Source organism: Lacerta agilis, chromosome 2 (assembly GCF_009819535.1).
Source record: "Lacerta agilis isolate rLacAgi1 chromosome 2, rLacAgi1.pri, whole genome shotgun sequence".
Lineage (NCBI taxonomy): Eukaryota > Metazoa > Chordata > Lepidosauria > Squamata > Lacertidae > Lacerta > Lacerta agilis.
In genome coordinates this window covers 18668248-18692338 of record NC_046313.1, presented here as the reverse complement: position 1 = coordinate 18692338, position 24091 = coordinate 18668248, and the positions used below count along the sequence as shown (strand labels likewise).

Here is a 24091-nt window from a genome sequence, read left to right as displayed (position 1 = left end):
ATCTTAATTCCAGCTTGGGATTCATCCAGTCCAGCCTTTCGCATTATGAATTCAGATCAACTGATAGGTTCAGATGATTTTTTTTTTTCATTTTCTACATTGCATTTTTAACATAACTCACCAGTGAGTGCTGAATGGCAATATCTTCAATTACAATACCTGTTAGTGTGTATTTATGGACCATCTGCACTGAGCAACTTCTAAATTGTTGGAGGAAATTATTGGATCTCCCCCGAAATCTATAACTGCTGCTTATAAATGCTTCTTGGACCTTTGTAAAGTAGATTGGCAGGAACACAGAGTTGTGGAATAGGGATTATGCTATACAACCTAAACAAGAAGATGCTTAGTTGGTCTCTAAGGTGCTACTGGAAGGAATTTTTCATTTTTCATTTTGTTTTGACTATGGCAGACCAACACAGCTACCTCCTTGTAACCTAAACAAGGGGTAATTCCTCTAGAATCTATACGGATCATTTCTCTAGATTTGAGGTTGATCCAGGAAAAAATTATGTTTTGGGTATATTGGACTCTGCAACCTCAGCACAGGAAGGCCCTGTTTAAGACCTATAGATGCTGGAGGTGAAATGTTGAAAACGCCTTGTTGTAGAATATGACGGTGAGCACATCCATGATGTACCAGTATTTGTTTTGGTCTGACATAGTTGTCAATGTAAATTCTGTATTGCCAAAAAGTTTGATATTTGCAATGCCCATGTACTTTGAAACTATATTCCTATAAGTATAGGAGTTAACAAGAGGTCAAAAGTACATTTTATGTAAGCCCTTATGGTTGCCATAAGCCTCAAAGGATATGTTATACCTTGCCACCGTTGCAACATTTTTTATAGTGTCATGTAGATTCCTATTTGGACACCTGGATTGACTTTTATTGACTTGTATGTTTTATTTTAGATTGGAAATACCGGTGGCCATTATATTCTCAGTGCAACCTGACCTTGTTTACTGTCGTTATTAACCTTGCTCTGTCCTTTTTCGTGTTAAAATTGACACTTAAAAAACAAATAATGAAAAAGACATTCCAGAAGTTTTGGCTATTACTGTATTTTTCCGTCTATAAGACGCCCCCATGTATAAGACACCCCATTTTGGGGGGGACTCTGATTTAAGAAAATGGGGGGAGACACTATCTGTGTATAAGAGGCACCCTAATTTTTGACATTATTTTTTAGGGGAAAACCCTAGTCTTATACACGGAAAAATACGGTACAACATTTCCAAAAGATTTATAGATAGTCTGCATTTTATTAAAAAGTCATGCAACAACATAGCTGTCAACTTGTCCCTTTTTAAAGGGAAATTCCCATATTCCGAATAGGATTCCTCGCAAGAAAAGGGAAAAGTTGACAGCTATGCAATATCTGCAACTGGATGAGGCGAGCCAAGACCTTTAACAATTTTCAAGTGGTCCATGTGGGACCCCAGATTGTGAATTGTGGTGTTGTTCCTCAAACACAGATGCCTTTTCTGGGAGATGCAGATAGAGAGGTTTGTTGATTTGAAAAGCCTGCTAGCCTAGCTGATCCCAGCAGGTGCCGCTGTTGAGCTGCTGAAAACCAGGAATGAATGGGACTGTGTTTTTTAAAAAATTCCCTAGGAAAAGAAAAATTATCTTATGGCTTCGCACACAGAAAATATGTGTGGGGTTTGTCTATATTTCAGAAAAAGCAACAGCGTAATAACAGGCTGCGGGCACAAATGAAAATAGACTTTGTGCTCAAATCCACAACGGGCCATGCTGGTTACATAGGGGTCCAAAGGAGGAGAATTTCAAATTCTTATTCTGAATTTGAATAATGGCTCACCAAGGCTCAGTCGTGGAACTTGTTTGCAATGCCCCAGCTTCACCTTGGAAATCTGAAGAGATCCGCTGAAGAAAGACTCTGAGTATCATGTGCAGAGGGTCATAACTAAATAACCAATAAATAACCTATCCTATTGGCTTGTAGGTTTTGTGAGGAGAGGCGCTGAACTGGACTTTTCAAAGAGGGTGACTCTAGCAGCAAGAGTTTCAGTCGCTGAACATTAATAATAATAATAATAATAATAATAATAATAATAATTCTATTGTTTATACCCCGCCCATCTGTCTGGGTTTCCCCCACCATTCTGGGTGGCTTCCAGCAAAATATATAAAATAATAAAATGTCAGTTGTTAAAAACTTCCCTTCAGATGTTTCCTAAAAGTTCTGCCATTCTTTATCTCCCTGACACCTACGGGGAGGGTGCCACTACCAAGAAGGCCTGGTTCCCTGTGTAACCTCGCTTCTTCTCATGCAAGAATAATAATAATTCTTATTATTATTCTTGCATGAGGGAACCACCAGAAGGCCCCTGGAAGTGGATCTCAGTGTCTGGGCTGAATTGCCATTTTTCTCCTATAGGAGAGCTCCCAAGGTATATGTTTGTTTGTTTGTTTAATTTTTATTAAATTTTCTGTTTTATAATTTAAGAGTATTCATTTAAACAACCTTAAAATATCAATGACTTCCCTTTCTTCTCTTTCCATGGTTCATTTTGCATAACATAAATCCCTGCATATTTTATATAAACCAAAACATTCACTATTCCATTATTACTTCCATCAAAATTTATTTATGTTGAAGCCCGACAGGCAGAAATTCCAACTTTTTAGCATAGAAATGCAGAATCGGTGATGGAAGCGTCACCTGTTGGATTTCTACCTGTCACGCCGCCGCTATTAACAGCGATCCTGCAGCGAGACGGCAAACCCACGTCTCCATTCGCGCAGGCGGAGGGAAGAAAAGAAAGGGTTAAAAGAGAGAAAGGCTTGTTCCCTAGGCGTTGCGGTATTGGGCAACCCGCGGCATCTCCGCCACGTTCCACGCGCCCGGATTGGCTTTTTGAGCCCCGCGGCTTCCCCGATTGGCTCAAGTGCCGTCACGGTTCGGGAGAAGAGCAGCCTACCCCCTTTCACCTGATTGGCCGTCCCTTAACGAACAAGACCGATTGGGCGGGCGGAGGGAGGGAGAGGAGGCGGAGCTTCAGCGGCCCCGTTGTTCTCAGAACACGGTCGCGCGCCAGGGTGGAGAGGCGGGCGGAGTGGGCGAGAGAGAAGGGGGGGGCCGCCTTCCCCTCGCTCCCATTGGCCGGCGTCCGTGCTTAAGCATTGGCTGAAGGGAGGAGAGGTTCCCGCGGCCCCATTGGCTGTGGGGGTTCGCGCACCGTTCGCTGCTCGCTCCCGTTCTCTGTCTCTTCGCTGGTGGGCGGGGCTCGCTTTCCCGGTGTTTGGCGGCGGCGGCGGCGGCCTGAGGTAAAGGGGGCGGGTGGGGGCAGGCGACCGGGGGGCGGCGGTTGTGGAGACAGCGGCTGGGTCGTCGTCGGGGTAGGACGGGGTTCCCGGGCGCCGCCGCCTAATGGGGTCGATGGAGGGAAAGGGGAGGCAGGGCTGAGGCGAGCGAATGGGCCGTTTCGCGAAAGGAGGGGGTGGGTTTAAAGGCAGGCCGTCGAGGGGGCGGCGGAGCGGAGCTGGTTTGTGGGGGTGCAAAGGGCCTGCGCGGACGGTGAGGGCCTCTTTCCGGCAAAGCAGGGCGACCTGTGGAAGGATCGCGAGAGTGTCTCTGAGCATGTCCAGAGTGCATTTCCCTATGGTAGTGAACGAGTAGTGCAGGGAGGACCCTCGGCCCCGTCCACACACGTATTGGGGATTTGGCTTCCAGGCCGGAAGGGGGTTGTTCCCAGACAGACTGGAGCCTTGGCACTGGGGCTGCCATACGTCTGGATTTTCCCGGGAGTTCAAAGGCGGAATTGATGGCCAGGTTTCCTAAAAAACAAAACAAAAAAAACCCAACCACTTCAATTTCCTTAAAAAACAACCACCCAACAATTTTGGGGGGTTCCTGAAAAAGGCTATGCAATTTCTTTTGTTTCCTTAAAAAACAGAACCAACAATTTTGGGGTCTTCCTAAAAGCTCAACAACTTTCAGGATGTCCTGGTTTTTACTTTTGGAAATAGTACCCTGCTTGGTACCACCCTGAAACAACGAAGCACTGGAATGATGGAGGCAGCAGAGTGTGAAAAATAGGGACGCGAATGAGAGGAAGCGGTTCCCAAAGGGTGTGAGCAGCTTGCAGTAGTTGCTGGTTTTTCTCTCTGCTGCTGCAAGGTTTGCATCTGACCAACAACCATTTGGATTGTTGTTGTTGTTGTTGTTTTTAAGAACAGTCTCCTGAACAGAAGAGCAACAGTATCCTTTCTCTTGAAGGGGCAGCGCGGAGGGAACAAAAGCTAAGAACTTTATAGCTTGAGTGTAGGTGGGAATGGGCCCAGTGCATAAAGGGAAAAAGCTTGGGGAGGGGGAGGGGAGACAGCTTGTGGGGGACAGGAAACTTAGGCTGAGTGAAGTTGAACAAAAAGTAGGGTTTTCCTAAGAGAGGGTCTTGTTTGATTAGTTTGTAGTGGCTAATTGTTTGCTGCTTTTGTTTGACTACCATGTATGCACTTTATTTGAAGTTACGCTGCAAGACTTCAGATTCAATTGTATCTGAATATATGTATATATTTTTCCAGAAAGCTGCATTGCAAGCCTACAGTTCTGATAAGTAGTTAGGCTTTATGCAGGGAATTTGCTGTGTTGTAGGGCTGCCATACGTCTGGATTTCCCCTAACATTACCAGGATTTCAAAGGCGGAATTGACATCAGGGGAAATTTCTGAAAGATGGTGCTTTGTCCTGGATCATAAGCAAGTCAACTGAAAAATCGCATTTTGGGGGTGGTTTTTTTTTGGGGGGGGAGCTCAAATCCAGGGTGTCCTGGTTTTTACTTTTAAAAATATGGCAACCCTACTGTGCTGGGAACTGAGTTTGAATAGGAGCTTAGTTGAAATCAGGTGGCTTTTGATGAGTCAGTCTAAATTTTTGGTTACCTACTTTGTAGGGCCATTGTTAGGCTTGTGTTGTTGTTCAGTCGTTCAGTCGTGTCCGACTCTTCGTGACCCCATGGACCAGAGCACGCCAGGCACACCTATCCTTCACTGCCTCTTGCAGTTTGGCCAAACTCATGCTTGTAGCTTGGTTCTAATTGTGTTGTGTTGGGCTAGGCTTGTAGTGTGGTTCTCATTGTGTTCGTGTTCCATTGATTTCAGTGGAATTTACTTCTAAGTTAGGGTGCTTAGAAACGACACAGGTACAGTATAATGCTGCAGAATTAAAGAGCTGTGTAAATGATGGTATGGATAAACCAGTCTTTCAGATTAAGCCCACAGAAGTTAACTAGCCTGTTGTGCGGGACTAACATAGATAGGATGAAGAGCTCTGTTCCTACTCCAGCAGCCCACTGCATCTCTGTTCTCGAATAGGGCTTTTATGAAGTGTAGTTGGCATGCAAGCCTACAATTTTCCCATGCAATCTGACACTCCATTCTAGGGATCTTCTGACATTGAGACCTGGATGCATTCCAGAGTTTGTTACCCCAAGAATTAACACAGAAATAAAAAAAATAAGCTCTATTTACTTATTGATAAGTAACTGTAAGGAGCAGGGAAAGGAAGTGACCATATATTGGTTTAACACTTCCAGAAGGAGTCTGATTCTTTTATTTACTATTAATTTTATAAATGATAAGGGAGGAACGGCAGAGATTTACATTGAAAAGAGACAATGAATTTAGCAGATGCTCTTGCAGCTCAGCTTGTTTGGAACATGTGAGCATGGCATTCTGTAATGAGTTCTCCCTTGAGGCCTCTCCAGGCCAGAACTGAAACTTCTTTCTGAGGTACAAGCTGTCATAGCAAAAGCTGAATGTTTTCAGGGGTGCTTCATATGAAGGGGAGGAACTTCTGTCCTCTAGCAACCCACTTGCTTTCTATATTGGGCACAGAAGAGGGACAGAGCACTCCATCTCTCTTGCAGCCCACACACTCACCTGCATGCAGTTCTTCATTGCCTGTGCCTATTAGGCTTGTACTTTAAATACAAGGCTGAGATGAATCTCAAATTCTAAATTGTAAGTTAAAAGAGAAACCAATGGATAGTTATACTTCTTGAATTGTTCAGTGTGGTTTTAATACAAAGGCTTGTACTTCTTTACCTTGCTTAGAAAAACCATGGGGTAAACATATTTGTTCTCTAGGGCATTCCCTATTTGTGTAGTAAACCTAGTGTATTGCGAACTGTGTGTGTTTGTGAGAATACCTGCAAGTTACAAATTATGCCCCTTGCAAAGATTCATGTATGTGATCAACAAGATTAAAATAGCTTGGTAAGGGACTATTGTACTCAAAAGCCAATTAGCCAGCTGCTGCTGCAGCATAATATAGATGTTGTTCAAATGTGGAGTGGAAGAAGATCCCCCTTCGCTTGAAATCACAAAATGAAAAAAGATTCTTACAGGTAATAGACCTCTGCTGTAGAGCAGCATTTCCCAGCCTGTTGGTTGTGACCCTCAAATGGGTTGTGAAGCCTGTGCAAGTGGGTCATGGGCTTTATAAGCAAACCCAAAATAATTATTGCATTTAATTTACAATTAAGTCTTAAATGAATTGTTGCCCGTCTGCAGCAGCATAGCACCCTCCTTTGCCCATACACCAATTCCTGGAGCCCAAAATGCAAACATTTTTGCCATATATCAGGACTGACTGTCAGCAGGCACTCCCACCCAGCTGGAGAGACATTATAACTCCTAGGTGTTGCCACAGCTCCATCCCCTGCAACCCTTTCCTTGTCAGGGCTCTGCGAAGGAGATGCAGGGAGGGCCTTTGAAAGGCTGGTGTGGGAGAGGAAGAGAGATGCCAGGGGTTGTTGGCTGTGTGTGTGTAATGGTGTAGTCTCTCAGCCCACCTGAGCTGGAGGAGTTACGTTTTTGTTCATCAGACAAACTTTTGCAGAATGAACTGCCAGTTTTCTTGATGTACTGGTCATTGGAATAAAAAAAAACCCTACAGTACACCATTATTACTATTAATATTTTACATTTCACAAGTGTAGGCAAAAAAAGCTTGAAAATAAATACCGTGTTTAGGATTGCAGTCTATGAGTGTATGGTCCTCTACACACTTCCCTGTGAGTAATTCCAGTTTAACTCAAGGGAACTTACTTCTCAGTAGATATTAGTATAGGATTGCACTGCAAAACTGCCATCCTAAAGCCATAGCACAGTCCTAACCATGTCAGCTCAGAATTAAGCCCTGTTCAATACAGTGGCACTTTTAGAGAAGTGCAGTCAGGTTCCCATCCTTGCTAAAAAATGCATCTCACTGAAAACAGTGTGAGCTACACCTTCTAATTGAACATAATATGTAGGATTATGCTGCAGGTCTGCAATCCTATGCACAGTTAACTGGAAATAAGTCCCATTTAATCTACTTTGACATAAAATCAAGCTAAAGGTGGTGCTTAAATATTCCAATGCAGTTGATTTGTGGATTGCACCATTTAAGTGTCCCCCCAGGATTGAATAATGGGTTAATAATATACCACTGGGCATACCGGTAGTTGTTGGGCAGATTAAAAGTTTTTAATCTGATTTTACTGGTTTTATTAGAAAAGAGCTTGGTACTTTTAAATTGTTCTTATTGATTGATTATATTCATTGCATATACAAAACTGAATAAGCCTATAAGTATTATAAATATTTTAGCAAATTCTACATTAATGGGTGTGTAGGCTAAGTAATTTTTTGCTTGGGTGCTTCAAATAATGGTTATAAAATAGGCAAAACTAATGATTGCAAAAGACCCAAGGTTCAAAATTCTTGTAACAATAAATCAATGGATCACCATATCAAGTAAATCTCGATTTGTGTGTTGCCATACCAAAAAGGTTGGGAACCACTGCTCTCTACTGAAGAGAGTGTGTTGTGATGTTAGGAGTCCTGCTAGTAGATTTAGTGTAAAATGTAGGCAGAACTATTGACTTGACCAGCCAACTACATAAATGAACTTGCCACAGAATGCTTTAGAATGATTTCAGGTTTGTTTGTAATTACTCTTCAGTAGAAACCTAAAACTAATATCCTACAAGTCTTACCTTACTCTATTTTATCAACACTTTACTTTCCTTCTTGCAAAGACAGTGGACTGAATGCTTCAGACGAATCGGCATGGATGATAGTGTAGCAAACTTTTCAGATGATCAGATAGGTGGTATAAGTTAAATGTAAGCACAGTTCAGAGGACAGTGAAATAGTTCTGCTCAGGTATTTGTTTACGGATGGGAAGGGAGAAAATCACATTTTTAAAAAGTCTGTCTTTTTTAACTTGTTAATAAAATAGATTTACTGAGTGGACTTTATTTTTCTGGAGTGTTAAGAAAAGACCCACACTTCTCCACTTCTTTTTTTCATTCTGTGTAGCCTTTTATACTTGTTTTACACTCATTTGAAGAGTTAGTTGAAAGCGGCTCACATATGATGTCCTTGCAGACTTGCACTATCTGCACATGCTTGGAGCCGGACCTCCTTATTTCAGCAATAGAATTGTCATTTATCTTCCATACTTCCACTAAGCTATTTCATCTGATAGTGAAGGCCAGTATTTTCTTTCATTAATGTTAGGTCAGAGTTGTGAATTGCCACTGACCCAGTTGCATGTGGCAAGAAATACCGGTAATGACTTCCAGATGACCAAATGTCAGTCCTTTTCTTTTTGGGGCCAAATACAACTTAAAATAGGTGCTTACAAAACTGTCTAGCTAGTAAGCAAATGTCATTATAGTTTTGTTTGGTTTTTTAAATAAAAGCACGTAGACCCTTCTTTCAGTTATAATCAGCACACTATATGGCTGACAACTTTTGGTATCAGGCCACATTCAGAAGTGCTTTTAGATATTCTTCGTGCTGCTTCTGAATTTTGTGCTCCCTGATCTCTTTAAGTATATCGTTGTGCAATCAGAAACACGTTCCTTCAAATGACATTTTGGTGTGTTTGGCTCAAAGGTACCGGTAAAATATTTTCCATCTGTTTCTTTGTCTTAGCTTAGCTGCTGTAGATTTAGATTTGTTCTTTTCCAGGTTCTGTTTCTTTTAAGATTTTAAATTTTTAATACATTATTTTCTGACATTTTAAGTGTGCTTATTTCACAACTGTCTAAGATAGTCTTGCATAAATATAACAAATGTACCCAACATTGCTCTTATATTTCACACTTTGGTAATGTGTACTCCTACATTTTTAATCTGAGATTTATGACTTAATCTGAGGCTTTTTTTGAGTTTAAGGGAAGATTGATGGGATCCACAAATGTGCTTGCTAGTGGTGACCATATCTCTTTATTTAGTTAAACATCTGGCTGCCATCTTCTTGGATGAATATATACACACATATAGTGAATGAATTTGTGCTCCACTGCTTCAAATAAAAACAAAAGAGCCCTGCTGGATCAGGCTAAAGGCCCATCTAGTCCAGCAACCTGTTCCCACAGTGGTTAGCCAGATGCCTATGGAAAGCCCACACGTAGGTTGTGAGTGCACTCTACTCACTTGTGATTCCTGGCTATTTAGAGGCATGACACAGCTGATAGTGGGTGTAGAACATAGCCATTGTGAGTAGTAGACACTGGTAGCCTCATCCTTTATGATCTGGCTAATGTTCTTTTAAAGCCATCTAATTTGGTGGAGGGTCACTATATTTTGTGTGAGTGAAATCCATAGTTTAGCCGTGAGCTCTGTGAAGGACTTCACTTTGCAAAATCATTTATAAAGCTTTTTCCTCAAAGACTGACTTGTCTGTTTTTTGTGGATGTGTTTTCATTAAAGAGTACAGCAGAGTAAAATCCTACATAGCCATAAAGTGTGAAACTATGCTTACCCATAGACATGGTAGATGTAAACTGCACGCTATCGTAAACTGACGCGAGGACCAATTTGATAGAAATGCTTCGTCTTGCCTTATGACCTGTTGATTTCAGTTAGGAGTTAGGCGCATTCTTACATTTTTCTCATGAAACCAGTTGGACTAAAAAGCACTTTTGGCTGGACCAGGCTCCAAAATTAGGAAGTGTTTTGCATGTGAAGTTCTGCGTAGTTTGGGCTGGATGTAGGTTCCTGTTTGACAGAAATAGCTGTATAGTTAGTAAATCTGCAAAGAGCCCCCAATGAGTGTTAAAACGGGCATTTGGGAGCTGCTTCACAGTATATTAGCTACAGCCCTGTCTCTCCAAGTGCGATAATGCACTGTATGTAAGGGTTTGCTGATAATCGGGAAGTCTCTGCAATGTGTACCTGTTTAAAATAAGTGTAGCAGTACTGTATGTCCAAAAGTGAATGTGGCCACTTGCACACACACACACAGGCTGAGCTGAACTGTATAGATCAACAGAGGAGGGTGGTTATTGCCCCCCTGCCTTCTCATTAAATAATCAATCTGGTGATGAGGGAGGCGCAGCTTGCATCCCCATGAGGCACTGGGCTGAGCAAAGAGGTTTAAACTTCTTCCCCACCACAGTGCTGTGCATACTTTTTTTCTTTTTGATGCTGCTGCCAAAATTGGTGGGGTCAGAACATTTTTTCACTGGGCTATATCAGGCCTCCAGGCCCAGTGTAACCACTCCTGATTTATATCATAATCCTTAGGCTTTGTTCACATTTATCCCTTGCCTCCCCTCTTCTCCTATGCTTCCTAGTCTTTCCCACTTTTGATATTTGAATTGTAAGGTTGTTTGCAGTGGGGTTCTGCCTCTCTTTTGTCTTTGAAGCTTTGTGAAACATCAAAACTATAGCTAGCATTGTATTAAATAATAAAATCCATAATATGGAAGAAGATCTATAGGAATTGAAGGCTGAGCTCACAACCACTTAGAATATAGTTGGGTGCTTCTTGTTAGAGCTCAGATACAACTCTACTTAGTTCAAACTGGCTTGTTGGAATTGTTCACGCTGTGCAGAAGATTTAGATTTGTATCTTGCCACTTGGCCTATTTCCAAAATGTTGGCTTGAAATGTGGCTTCTGAACATAGAAAACTGAGAGTATGGTTGGCTTCTGGCAGGATTAACAGTTGTCTGACTGCTAAGAGAGTGGCTGTGTGAAACATCCCTTGCTTGCTACGGTACTTTTTTCCAGGGCACGTGCATTCTTACAGCAATTAACATGTCATGTTAGGAAAAACTACTATGCTTATATGTTCCCTTTAAAGCACAGCTTGCTCTATGCTAAAAGTGTAACTAAAAAGTTAATCACTTGTGGCTGCAATCTGCTGGTTCAATTTCTGCATGTAGAGGATACTCGTGACTTGTGAAGCAAGCCACCATTTAGATTTCAACTGTTGGATCATCGTGTGATCTGCAGTAGTTGAGTGCATGTTTCTCTTGCACCTGTATAATTGGCTTCTTTGGATTGAAGCTTAATACATTCATGTGGTACACAGGACAGAGCTGTTGGTTAGTGGGGAAAAGGTATCACAACTGGAAGAATTGCCAATCCAATTTCTTAGTGCCTTTAAATAGTGCAACTAACTTTGTCTCAGTTGTCTTCTGCTCTTCTTTAAGAATGAGTATAAATAGTGAGAAACTGCTAGATGGTGATGAGAACCAGGGTTAGCAATTCTGTAATATATATTTGTGTGCAAAAAGCTCGGTCATGATACATTAGTGAAAGTTAATATTTAAGCCTAACAGTACAGTCCTGCATTGGAGGGTATCAATAAAAGCACCTTTTGACTACTCCCTCATGATTATCAGTCTTAAATATGATTTCCATGTGTGTGTGCGTGCATGCGTGCACCCCACCCCCCCATTTGAAGAATTCAAGTTCTTCTAGAATACAGGCAGATGTTCTTGGATTCCAACTCTGATCTTCCATGACTATTGGCCATGCTGACTGGGGCCGATAGAATTTGGAGTCCAACAACACTTAGAGCCTCAGTTTCCCATTACTAGTGAACTGTACCAGTTTTCACCCACAAAGTTTTTGTATTATCAGTGTAGGCACTATTGCTTTCCAGTTCACATGATGCCATGCATGACAAAGTTAATTTACTGATTCTGGTAGTTACATTACCTTAAGATAACTGCAAAAGGGCATTTTTCTAGACATCTTATATCAGGGGTCAGCAAACATTTTCAGCGGGGGCCCAATCCACTGTCCCTCAGACCTTGTGGGGGGCCGGACTATATTTTGAAAAAAATATGAACGAATTCCTATGCCCCACAAATAACCCAGAGATGCATTTTAAATAAAAGGACATTTTCTACTCATGTAAAAACACGCTGATTCCCGGACCATCCGCAGGCTATATTTAGAAGGCGATTGCGCCACATCCAGCCTCCAGGCCTTAGTTTGGGGACCCCGGTCTTAAATCAAAGGACATATCTAGATTATTATTATTTTGCAATATGAAGTGTTTACAATTAGTAAAAAAATGAGCAGCTGCTACTTCAATACTATTACATACTACTCTGTTGCACTGTGTTGCTGAACCTTTAGGGAACACACAATTTCAGGACTTCTCTCCCATTCTTTTAAGTCTAACCCTTAGAAAATAACATTTTTAAAAATACTGAAACTTGAAGTGCAGCTTCTGCTAATGGATTCTGAACAATCCTGATGTCTTTATAGTTTCAAAGTTTGTTTTACCAGAATGCAGTAACTGCAGTTCTGGAACTGCAAGCTGTTTCAAATGCAGGGCAAAGTCTACCTGAAACTTTACAGAGTATCTCATTGGCTTTTTGTTGACCCCTTGTTCTGCAGTTCACTTTAAGCAACATGAATTGAATTCAGGTTAAAAAACAACAACTATTGAAGAATGCATTTACAGACCACAATATGTCTGCCAGACTAATAAATCAAACTCTTGTATGTTTGCTTTTTCAGAATCTGAAAAACAGCAATATGAACTGCTGTGCTTGTGCTTCTTGACAGAAGGTGATGCTAAGCGGAAAAATCTACAGTGATCAACAGAGGTTGTCCAAGAAGGTTTTTGACAACTCGTCTGTTGCCTTGGACGCGGGAGGATTGCTGTCCCCAAGCAGATATTTGCCATTTCCTGCCTTGATGCAAAGCAGCACTTGAATTAAACCTGCCACTCTCTGTTCTTTGAGGAAACAGATTCTTATTGCTGTTTAATTGAACACTAAATACAGGGAACCTATTATGTCTAAGAGGCAAAACCAAAAAGGTAAGATTTAAGATACTAGATGGGCATATATAGTAAGGAGTGTTGTGTTACAGGCAAATGTCAAGTATGAAATTTTGTTCCTGCCGTTTTAGTCCAAAGTAGAAGATAATTGCTCTAGATCGGCTATTCTCGAGCTGCCTCCCTAGTAAGAAAACACTCAATGTCTTCCAAAATATGAAATGAATCCTGATAATGTGTTCCTTCATATCCGTTCCCTTCTTGACCCAAAGGAAGACAGCCCAGCAGCCTTTTGGGTTCCTGGTGTTGGAAATCAAGCAAACAATGAGCATGAGAAAACAGGGTCGCTTCATGGTTCTCAGTACTAACAATGAGCAAGGTGTAATGAGGCAAATGGTCTCCTGTGGCATTGGGTTGATATTCTGACCCTTGACCCATTTGAGAGACACACATATTTCTGATCCGACAAGGAAAAGCTGGTGTCTTTTCTAGGATCTCCCTCTACCTTCCCAGGGAGTCTTATGCGACTCTGAGAACCACTGGTACAAGGATCATACGTCTCTTTCAAATCTGGTGTCATTTGTGGCAGCTTATGTCACAGAGGATTAACAATTTGCGTGAAGGAGAATTTCACATTGTTTAATGTGCAAAATCTTGAGTCCTTGAATACAAGGACTTGTTAAATGGGTCTCTTAGGGCAGAACTAGATGTGGCTCCTCCTGAAAATGGTATCTGCCTACCAACTAGCGCCCCACTCCCTGCGGTGACATCCAGCAAAATTTTACTGTATTCTGATGTCACAATGTTGTGCATTTCCCTGAAGACCTCTAGCAGCAGCAAATAATATAAAGTAGCAAAACACATCATTACATGATATTGGGAGACAGGTAAGTTTTACTACATGTTATAAAGGAGAGAGTTAACATACACCTCGGGTTTCTGTCAACAGCTGTAGATTTCTTGCCAGTTCTTTCTGATTTGGGGTTGTGCTTTTCCTGTATGTGTCAGGTTTTATTTATTAAAAGCTTTGTATGCCACAGTTTGATCTAAAAGATCTGGGATGGCTAACAGTCCAATAGCAATAAAACTAATAATACAATGTAACAGAGCAAATATTTAAAAATGGGCAGAGCACAACAGGAAACAACTCATTAAATTCAGCAGCAGGAAACAATAGAAACAGAAAACAAAAGTGCTAAACTTTGAGTTCTAAGGTTCTCTTAAGAAAAGCACTGCCTTTGGCATGAATATCAGCAGAAAAGGATGGAAAACTCTTCTTCTGGAGAGTAGCACAAATACGGTGCCACTGTCAAGAAGGCTTTGTCTTTGGTAGCTCTCCATCATAACCATTCATGATTTCAGATGGCCCTGCAGCAGATATTCTGAGAAAGACATCAGCCATTATTAAGATGCCTGTAGGCTCCCTTGAAACAACATGACTTGGAACTTGTGCCTTTATTTGTAACTTAGCCCTTTGGGGCTGACCTCTTCCATGACAGTTTCTTCATGGAAGACTACACTGATGTACATGTCTTGTCGTCTTTTTCACCGTTGAACACAATTTGTGAGCAACATGGCACACCTTTGACATAGCTAGTTCTGAATTTTAACCTTAATTCCGCTAGTGTTGATCTGCAAACCGTTTTCGAGTTCCTGATCTTTATTGGTTGACTTCATTTTTTATGATTGCTTGGATTATTAAGAAAAAGTTGCTGACAAAAGAACTCTCCTGCATTTGCAGCAAGCCTAATGTGCAGCACAATGAGGCCTGCCTGTTGCTGTAACCCCACCAAATTGGAGAAATGCTTACAACCTCATGTGGTATTTACATTCTATACACACTGTTACCATAAACAATGGAACACTTGTAAAAGTCTGTTTTAGCACCAGGTATTTTTCAAGTTCATATAAAGCCAGTTTCTAGTTGCTTGAGTATTTTAGATTCCAGCTTGAGTCGTTGCTGAGCATGAGTCCCCAACTTTAGTGTAATTCAAATTGCTTGCAAATTTATATTTCACTGCTCAGTATCTCACTGTGTAACACACCTAACCAATTCCAGTTTAAATATCTCCTAATAGGTTCTTATGGCAATCTCAGACTGTCAGAACACTTTCCCTTTCACTTCACCAGCCCAAGGAATGAATAAGCACAGCTTCAAACTTCTCAGTTTATATCACTCCCCTAACAAGACAATACCAGTTATTAAATAACTATTATTTCAATTGAAAACATGCTGCATTCAGCTGACTATTCTCATTATAAATCAAACTTCACATTTAAACAACTGGGTGCTAATGTTTGCAATGCAAAAATCCAAAACACTCCCAAGTTGAGAAAGTAGAATGGTGGTGGTGGTGGGGCCTTAAAATGTGTGTGTGTGTGTGTGTGTGTGTGTGTGTACCAGGTACTTCAGGTGTATGAATGTGCTCCTAAAATGTTAATGGAGCCTCAAGCATTTTGTTCTACCCTTGCTCTTGTGTTCACCAATCAGTAATTCTTCAAGTTCTACTTGTTTGCCCTACATATACATTATTTGACATGTAGTCTCTTGAAATAAAAATCTTTCCATCTCTGGGGTTTGTTTGTTTTTAACAGTAAGGATTGTGCACAAGAACACTTTCCACACTTAATACTGCCCATAGAGGGTATCAGCTATATTGGAATGAGCTATTTTGTCTTTTATATTAAATAACTGGTGGTATAATATGTAAATCCTGGAATATCTCTTACCAGTTGCCAGTGTTTCAACACACTGCATTCTGTGGAAAAAGGCATTCTGTTCTATTCCATTGACCAAAAACTTTTTTTTTTTTTGGTGAACCAACTTTTTATCTTGAAGCAGGTCATTTCTATGATACATCTTTGCTCTGTATTTTGCTCTTCTGATAACAGCCTGAGGATAACCTCATACTACACTGATGTTAGAAATCTGAACAAGTACAATTTTAGTCTTAGAAATTGTGCAGGTGGTAAATTGCTTCTGAAATGAACTGAATGATTCTATAATGTAAAATAGTATTCTGATCAATAGGTTTACTGTAGTTAATAAATTTGTCTATCCCACTTAAAAGTTATTCTATGGTATTTCTTGTAACCCCGTGTGATTTTGTGAACCTCGTGTGAGGATCAACTATATCCATAGGAAAATAGTCATCCACTGCATAATCTAGATGAGCAATAATGTACTGGTAAATATCAATATATATGCCATAATATATATAGGGATTTCTTTCTTGGAAATAACTTAGTTTGAACCAAGTGCTCCATATACAAGTTAGAAATATTAAAAGCAACTGGACTCCCCATAATAACTTCTTGGTAATAAAATTTCTCCCAGGTCTTTGGCTAATTAAGCAATCTGTGACTTTTACAACCGTGGGGGGCGGTTATTGTTTTGTTTGCTACTATGTTATGTATTTTCGTGTTTTTATGTTGTAAACTGCCCTGTGATCCTCAGAAGAAGGGAAGTATGGAAATTTAAAAATAATTACATGAATAAATGAATCTTGCTGCTGTGCCATAATGCCAGTATATCTGAGAACTCCTCACCAAAGTAGTTGAATATGGTCTCTGTATGCCAAACTTGAAGAACAGAGATTACATAATTGACTGGACATTCCTTATTCCAGCTGCTAAATAGTTATGAGAAGTACTACTCACGCTGTGGAAAAAGAATTATGACCCCCCCCCCCAAAAAAAATCCTAGAGCAGACACTTTGTTCCAGACTACGTTGTGTTCCAGGGTATAAATGCTTAATTATAGTTGCATTAATAGTCTGTGCTGTAATGTCTGGAAACAAGAGGCATGGAAGGAAGGGTTATACTTTTATCATAGTCTTGGGTTAGTGGCTTACTGGAATTATTTGTATTTTTTGAATTGCATCTGTTTACCCAGACAAAAGGCTTGTGGGAAAGTAAGACCAATGCTGTTAAGCTACATAATCAATTAACAGTGACATGTATGTATTAGAGAGTAAGGGAAGCGGGTGGCACAAGACACTGTATTTTAGCTATATTGTTCTTTTTAAATTCTGGTAGCTTTCACCCTTGTCTAGTGGAATACTGAAGTCTCTGCAAAGGCAAGAATGGGAAACCCCCGATGACACACTTTCTGGCACCAGAGCTGGAAAATTGTTCTTTTTTAAAAAAGGCATCGGTGTTATACAGCCATAAACCCTGCTCAGGACAGCCCAACTTTCAAAGTAAGGCATGCCACCTTTAGGTTATACTGTACAAGAGTTTGAGCAGCTTGGTGCCTGGGATTTTTCCCCCAGGCTTGTCAGCAGCACTGTGAAGACCAGCCTCCTTCAGATGTACCTGACATACGGACATTGCCTTACCCAGGAGAATCTGGGCTCATTCTTTCTCCCCTTCTTGCCACTTAAAAGTACTGATGAGAATGTTTCATTCTGCTTCCTCCTTTTCTTACAATAAAGGGGAAAAGATGTAGTCTGAAGCAATGGTATGTGCTATGCAGTGCCTAAAAATGTTTAGGAGTGCTACTCTCATTTTGACTCAAGAAAATCATTTTATAGTTCAAATTGGGAAAAATAAATATACAGTAAATGGACAAAAGTATAAAGATTCACAAAATGTTTAGGGGTATGCGTACCCCTGCATACCCCTAGGGGAAAAAGCACTGGGGCTATGACTGCATGAACCATTCCAGCTTAGCTAGTGTGGACCAGTGAAGATTCAGGCTTGCTTCAAACATTGCACACTTTCCAAACAGCGGCCAATGTCATGTAGTGCATATAATCTTGTCCATCTTTACTGTATTTTATTATTGCAATTTCTCATGCCTTCATTTCACCATATGTAGATGAACTGGGAAGCTGCAGTAAGGAAAACACATGTGGCAGTGACAATAAATCCTGTATAATTTTTGCCCAGGCATAAAACAGCTGAGAACTGTATCTCTATGTAGTGTTTAGTAGTTCAAACATCTGGTTTCTTTTGCCTTTCCCATTGCACAAGAACTAAATGTTTTTTAATGAAGTCATAAAAGGAGAGTGATTTAACTGCCAGTTTTCAGTGGAAAAGAAGCCTAATTTAATTTTGTTGAAAATAATATTGCGTCTTCACTGAAAAGATGCAAAGGAAGTCAATTTTTCTGGACCCTGACATTACAGAACTCCTCAAGCTACAGCTCTTAAAATTTAGCTAAGTTGTATTTGGAGTAAACCCTTTGAAATCAATAGATTTACGGTACTAAAATCAGTCCACTTGATTGTAGTGGGTCTATGCTGAGTATGACTTAGTAGTTCAGAGCAGTCTTCACCAGCTGTTCTCTCATTCCCACCACCCTTACAGGCATGCTTGGTAGGCACACAGGAATTGGCCTTTTCAGTGGCTGCTCCCACACTTTGGAACTCCCTCCCTATACTGTACTGGCTCCCTCCTTGTTGCCCTTCTGCCAGCAAGGGAAGGCTTCCTTGTTCCAACAGGTTTATGGGAGCTCGCTGCTTTTAATGAAATGTCTGATGCTGTGCCTTTTTATTGTAATTATTGGTGTGGTTTTAATAGATTTTATGTATGCATATAGTTTTAATTCTGTCAATGTTCAGTTTTTTCTATGTTTTTAGCAGTTCTTATACTTATCTGCAAGTCTCCTTGAGTCCCATCAGACAAAAAGACACACACGCATGCCTGGTACCCTCCAGATGTTTTGGACTTAAATTCCCGTCTGCCCTAGCCAGGAAGCTTATGCTGGCTGGATCTGAAGGAAGTTATAATAAAGTCATACCTTGGATCCTGAACACCCTGGAATTTGGACGTTTTGGCTCCCGAATGCTGCAAACCTGGAAGTGATTGTTCCGGTTTGCAAACGTTCTTTTGGAACCCAAACGTCTGACGGAGCTTCCGTAGCTTCTGATTGGCTGCAGGAGTTTCCTGCAGCCAATGAGAAGCTGTGATTTGGTTTTTGAACATTTTGGAAGTCAAATAGACTTCCGGAACGGATTCTGTTTCACTTCCAATGTATGACTGTACAAATAATCTGGAGGGAACTTAGTTGGAGAAGGCTGGTTTAGTGTTTTGTATAGATATGGGCAATACATTGCGTCTGTCTCTAAAAAAAATTTTTTTGAGTATATTTAGTTGCATCTTCTGCCTCTAATGTCTGAAACTTGTGTTCATCTACCTCTTCAATAAAATGAATAAGATACTGTAATATTTTGTGGTAAAACCTAAAATAACTGGTTCAGAGGAGTTGGGAACAAATCCAATTAAAATTATGTTAAATAAGAACTTCAATAAGTAGTATTCAGGTTACTTTGCTGTTCCATCCCTAAATTGATTAGCTGTAGGATGTTCTATCTATCCCACTGCTTTCAGACTGAGATCAGTTGTAAGTGAGGTTGATTGATGAGATGCTTACAAAATTCTAGCAGGTGGCTTTTCAAATAGGAATTCTCTGGATTTTGTGCTAGTCCCACTAGCGCAAAGGAAATTCCACCCTCTCATGCCTTCAGGTGCCCCCGAGCCCACCCCCATCAGCTCAGAGGGACTGGGAGAACCCCCAGAACAGCACACAGTAGGAGGAGAGGGGAGATTGTTCCATCTGGCAAGCTGAAATGCTTGCACTGACAAAATGATCATCTTAGCATGATGTTGAATTCTGTGTCTTTTTGGGGGAACATAATTGGAATCTGATAAGCCACTATTGAAAGAGGGGTTCAAAACTTATCATAGCATTAGATTACAGTATATTGGATAGCGTTCTGGGCTTGGATTGGAAAAACCTTGGCTCAGATCCCATCTCAACCCTAAAGCCTGCTTGATAGCATAGCTCACAAGTCACTGTCTTTTAGCCCTAAGGATCTTAGCCTATCTGCAGAGGGTATAAGAATAGAAATAACTAATGTAAGCTGTGCTGACTTCATTGGTGAAAGAGCAAGATATAAATCCACAAGGCTTTGTTACCAGTAGAGGGCCTGGCAGCTGTGCAGAAAAGCTACTGATCCCTCTGTCCAATTTGAGTCCTTTGTTGGTTAACTCGTTCAAAGCAGAGTTCACATTGTGAACTCTTGATTGGCCAAAGCAAAAGAGAGACTGCTGTACTTTTAACTAAAGATTATTATATATCTGCATCTTAGGATGTGCTTAATAGATTTAAAGCAAGAAATCAAACAGCCTGTGAGAAATAGTTCTCATACTTTCTGTTGCATTTCCAGCTGTTGGAACTGTAGACACCCAGTCAAATTGAACAGGTGTGGGCAGAAAAGCCTCTGGAGCTTACATTTAAAAAGTATTGATTTAGTTTCTATCTGTACAGATGATCTGCATGAGTACAGATAATCTCTGTGGGGACTGAATCGCAAAAAAATAGTTCATCTGTTTAACATCTTAATCTGGAAAGTGGCTTTACGGGAGGTGCTTTTATGAAACCAACAATTGAGTGGTTTTCTACCACCCAAATTCAACTATTCATTTAATCATGAATGCCTGGGAGACAGCCTAATATAGCAGGTGGGCAGTAAAAGTAGTTTATATTGGGCATTGTCATCTGGCAAAGATTGTCGATTGTCCGCCTCATAGAAGCAGGTCTCTGAAGTATTTGCTTGGCTCAGTGCACTCACCAACTTCTGATCTAGCAGTGAGACTCCCATATGTGTCCTGTTCTACATCATTTATTAAATTACTTGTATAATATGATTTTGTTCTAAAGCCTTGTGTATATAGAAGTAATCCCCATTGATACTGGGAGGTAGTTCCAAATAGTCCTGCTTACAGTTGTGGCCAAAGATTATACTAAATGAATAATAATAATAATAATAATAATAATAATAATAATTTATACATACATACATACCCTGCCCAACTGTGCAGATGTATCGACAGCTTGTATATTCTGTTTCAATCATTTATCTCCTCGTTTCCTAAATTGAGCTCATAATCTTATCACTACTTAAAGTCATGTAGCTACAACTGTATCAGTGTGATCTTTGCAGTTACAAACTCACTTTGGATGTTAAACAGAATTTGGAAGACATTTTGGCTTTTGGGCCTTTACCTATTAATTAATTAATTCTCCATTTCTTTTCCTGTTGTATCCCTTCTCTCCTATCTTCCTATGTACATGTCAAAATTGAAAGCTCCTATGTTTCCCATTCAATATTTAGAGCAAACCCTGACCTTTTAATTATTTGCAATAGGAACCAACCTTTTCAAAATGCAGCTCTGGAACCATGTTAATCCACCATCACCATTGATGAAATGTTCAGACATTGTGAAAATGTTGGGGGGGGGTTCTAAGTACCCAAGGGAAGTTTTGGCTCATAATTCTTGCACCCCAACTTAATACTTCTCTTCCAGCAGAATATGTGCATTTGAATTATGGTTTCTTCTAGCTCAGATGCATGATTTTTCTGTGGCTTATTACAGAATGATTCTAACTAATGCCAGTGCGGGAGACATTAGTCATAAATTTAATGTCTTCCCAGTATAACTAGTTATAAATTCCATGGAAAAGCACTGGTAGGCATTTGAGCAATGCTCCTTGATGGTAACAGTACAAGTAAATATTTTTAAGATTCGTTCTGCTAATTCACCATTGTCAGAAGTAATAGCAAAAGAGGCTCTAAATTTCACAAACCGAAATGCCAGTATCCCTGCATGACCCAGCTGTTTCTTTTGAGCTGATAGTAGGGAAGCAGATGATGTCCTAACCTTTGGACAGCTCAAAGTGAATTTGCAAGCTACCGGTACTTCATGCATCTCGAAGTGAATGAGTACACTGTAGTTGAGTGCATCATGTGTGACCATGTATTACCGGGGTGGGTGGGTTCTTCTTTAGAGGCATTTACTCACACTTACATTGTAGGGAGCAACAGCTGGTCTCGGTTTCTTATGACATCTATGAAAAATAGTTGCTCCTATGTATAATGTTATACGCTGTGGATGCTTGTGATGTTTCCACTTATTTCTTAGCATGTGAAATGGTTCTTGAGAGTTGGAGTTTATTAAAAGACATTCTGTTTCTCATATGGTTCAGGTATCTGCATTTGTGGACTTGTGGTACAAAATTGATAGATATCAATATATTTAGCTACATTAGGGGATTTATAAAAATGTATTTTAATATAACTATTAATTGCTATAGAGACCTGTTTTTCTTAAACCACTGCATGTATTGCCTTTTCTTTTTTAGAATTATAAATTAGCATTCTACCTCCTCCATAATTACTTAAAAGATGGAATAATCTATGATTGTCAAATATTGACATTATTACTAGTTTACAAATTTCCAAAATTGAAGATGATTACTGGTTTTTTAATATAATTTTTAATTTATCTGATGCTGTATTTTCAGATAGGACTAGATTGGCTGAACTTAAGAAGGTGCTTGAATTTCTTGCTGTTGCTTTTTCAGTGCAGCTGGGAATGACTTGAGAGGACAATTTCTCTCCTGTAATTTAAAAATTACCCTAATGGTCTATTTTGTTAAGTTTTCACTTATAAAAGCAGCAAGATTTCACCGTACTCTTGGGTTTAAATTACTAGGTGTGACTTGCTGTTGCCTGTAAATTGGAGGGCAGCTGCTGTTAAATAGAATTGGAAGGTAATAACAGGATGAGTAATTAGAGGTGCCCTAAAAGTACTTCCAGGCAACTCAAGGAAAGCAGAGAATGTCTTATTCACCCAGTCAACTTGCTCTGCATTTATTGGAAGTGTTATCTTGGAAGCTAAGTGTTACTTTATGCTTGGCATGACAGATGTGTTTCAGGTATGCACTGTCTGTGTTAGTGTGTGATGAACACCTTAACATTTGAAGTGGGGGAAGGACCATGCAACAGACATGAGCTTTGGAGCCATGGTTGACTGTGTCTACATGTACAGATGTGAATATCCACCTCACAATGCTGCATCTCTTTTTGCATGTCTATAGAGCAGTCTTTTATACAGACTGTAAAGTTGCCCTTATAGCGTAGTTAGAAGTGTTTTCAAAGCACATGTTATGTTTGGCCTCTGCTCAACTAATTCTGGTTATTGTAAGATTTATCCCAACACAGTGGTTCTCCAAGTAGAAAACTGGCCTTTACGGTAGAAGATCACTAGGTCTGTGATTGCCAAGTGTGATGGAAAATGGAAGTTCTATTTGCCCATCATCCTGGCTGCTTTAACCACAACAATGCTAGAGCTGTAAGATTTTCCTCACCTGTACCAATTCAGGCAGCAGATGGTGATCATGTTTGAATTTTCTCCCCCATGCCTGCTAACTCTGTACATAGAAAACTAAGAAAGAATGTTCAACCTAGCTTCCTTCCTTCTTTTTAAGGGTTTTTTATTTGTTTTATTTTATTGTGGGGAATGTGGCTGCAGCCTGAAGTTACACAGTATATAGAAAGGGCTCATTATAAACTGGCCAACAGCCTTGCAGTAAAAAGGGTCACTGTGACAATTTGAGAACTGCAGTGCCAGCATTGCACAGAATTTCTTCATACTATATCCTGTTTTTTGTATAGCTAGGCCATCAAAGAGATCTATTGAAAATACACACAGTTTCCTGCAATAGCGAATTCACTAGGGGCAGGGACGTATCTGCTTTTTGCTTGTAAAATTCTGTAGAGCATTGTCAGCCGTGATATAACTGAACACGATAATAAACTATTCACCCCCCTTAATCTCCTAATAAACACCTGTCTGTGCTGGAAGTGCAGCTCCAATGACAAGTAGAAATCCCAATGAATAATTTACAGAAGTATGTTAGTTTTTGCAGTACTGCCAAATGTGCATAATTTTCTTGTTGAAGATGTCATGTTTCATCGTTTTCCAGAAGCTGCTGTTCATAATGTGGTGGATTATGCTGCATTGATAGACTTGTGCTGTTGATACCGTAATGAGAGGTTTTCAAGTATAAACATCTGATGAGTGGATCACCTTTTTAACAAGGAAAAGAAATTCAGAAACAAAAAGTTTTTGATGTGCTCAGAGACATTTTTGGAAAGCTTTTGGTGCTGGTATGTAGAGCTAAGTTATTGTGCAGGTTAGTTCCAAGTGCTCCTTGGTCTATTTTTGTTCCTTACTGGCATATTCTTTG

At 40.2% G+C, this 24091-nt stretch overlaps 1 protein-coding gene across 3 annotated transcripts in view; it reads left to right on the top strand.

Annotated features, from left to right (window-relative positions):
- Positions 1 to 3152: 3152 nt before the first annotated feature.
- Positions 3153 to 24091, top strand: part of SPATS2 (spermatogenesis associated serine rich 2) — a 45849-nt gene continuing 24910 nt past the window's right edge. Inside the window, exons 1-2 of one of the 3 annotated variants that reach the window (XM_033138790.1) lie at positions 3153 to 3295; positions 12789 to 13092. In XM_033138790.1, coding sequence (XP_032994681.1) covers positions 13068 to 13092 — 25 coding nt within the window. In that variant the 5' untranslated portion in view covers positions 3153 to 3295; positions 12789 to 13067. Of the gene's footprint in view, positions 3296 to 3335; positions 3368 to 12788; positions 13093 to 15173; positions 15193 to 24091 lie in introns of those variants that run through there. The other 2 variants (XM_033138791.1, XM_033138789.1) reach the window with 2 other exon arrangements.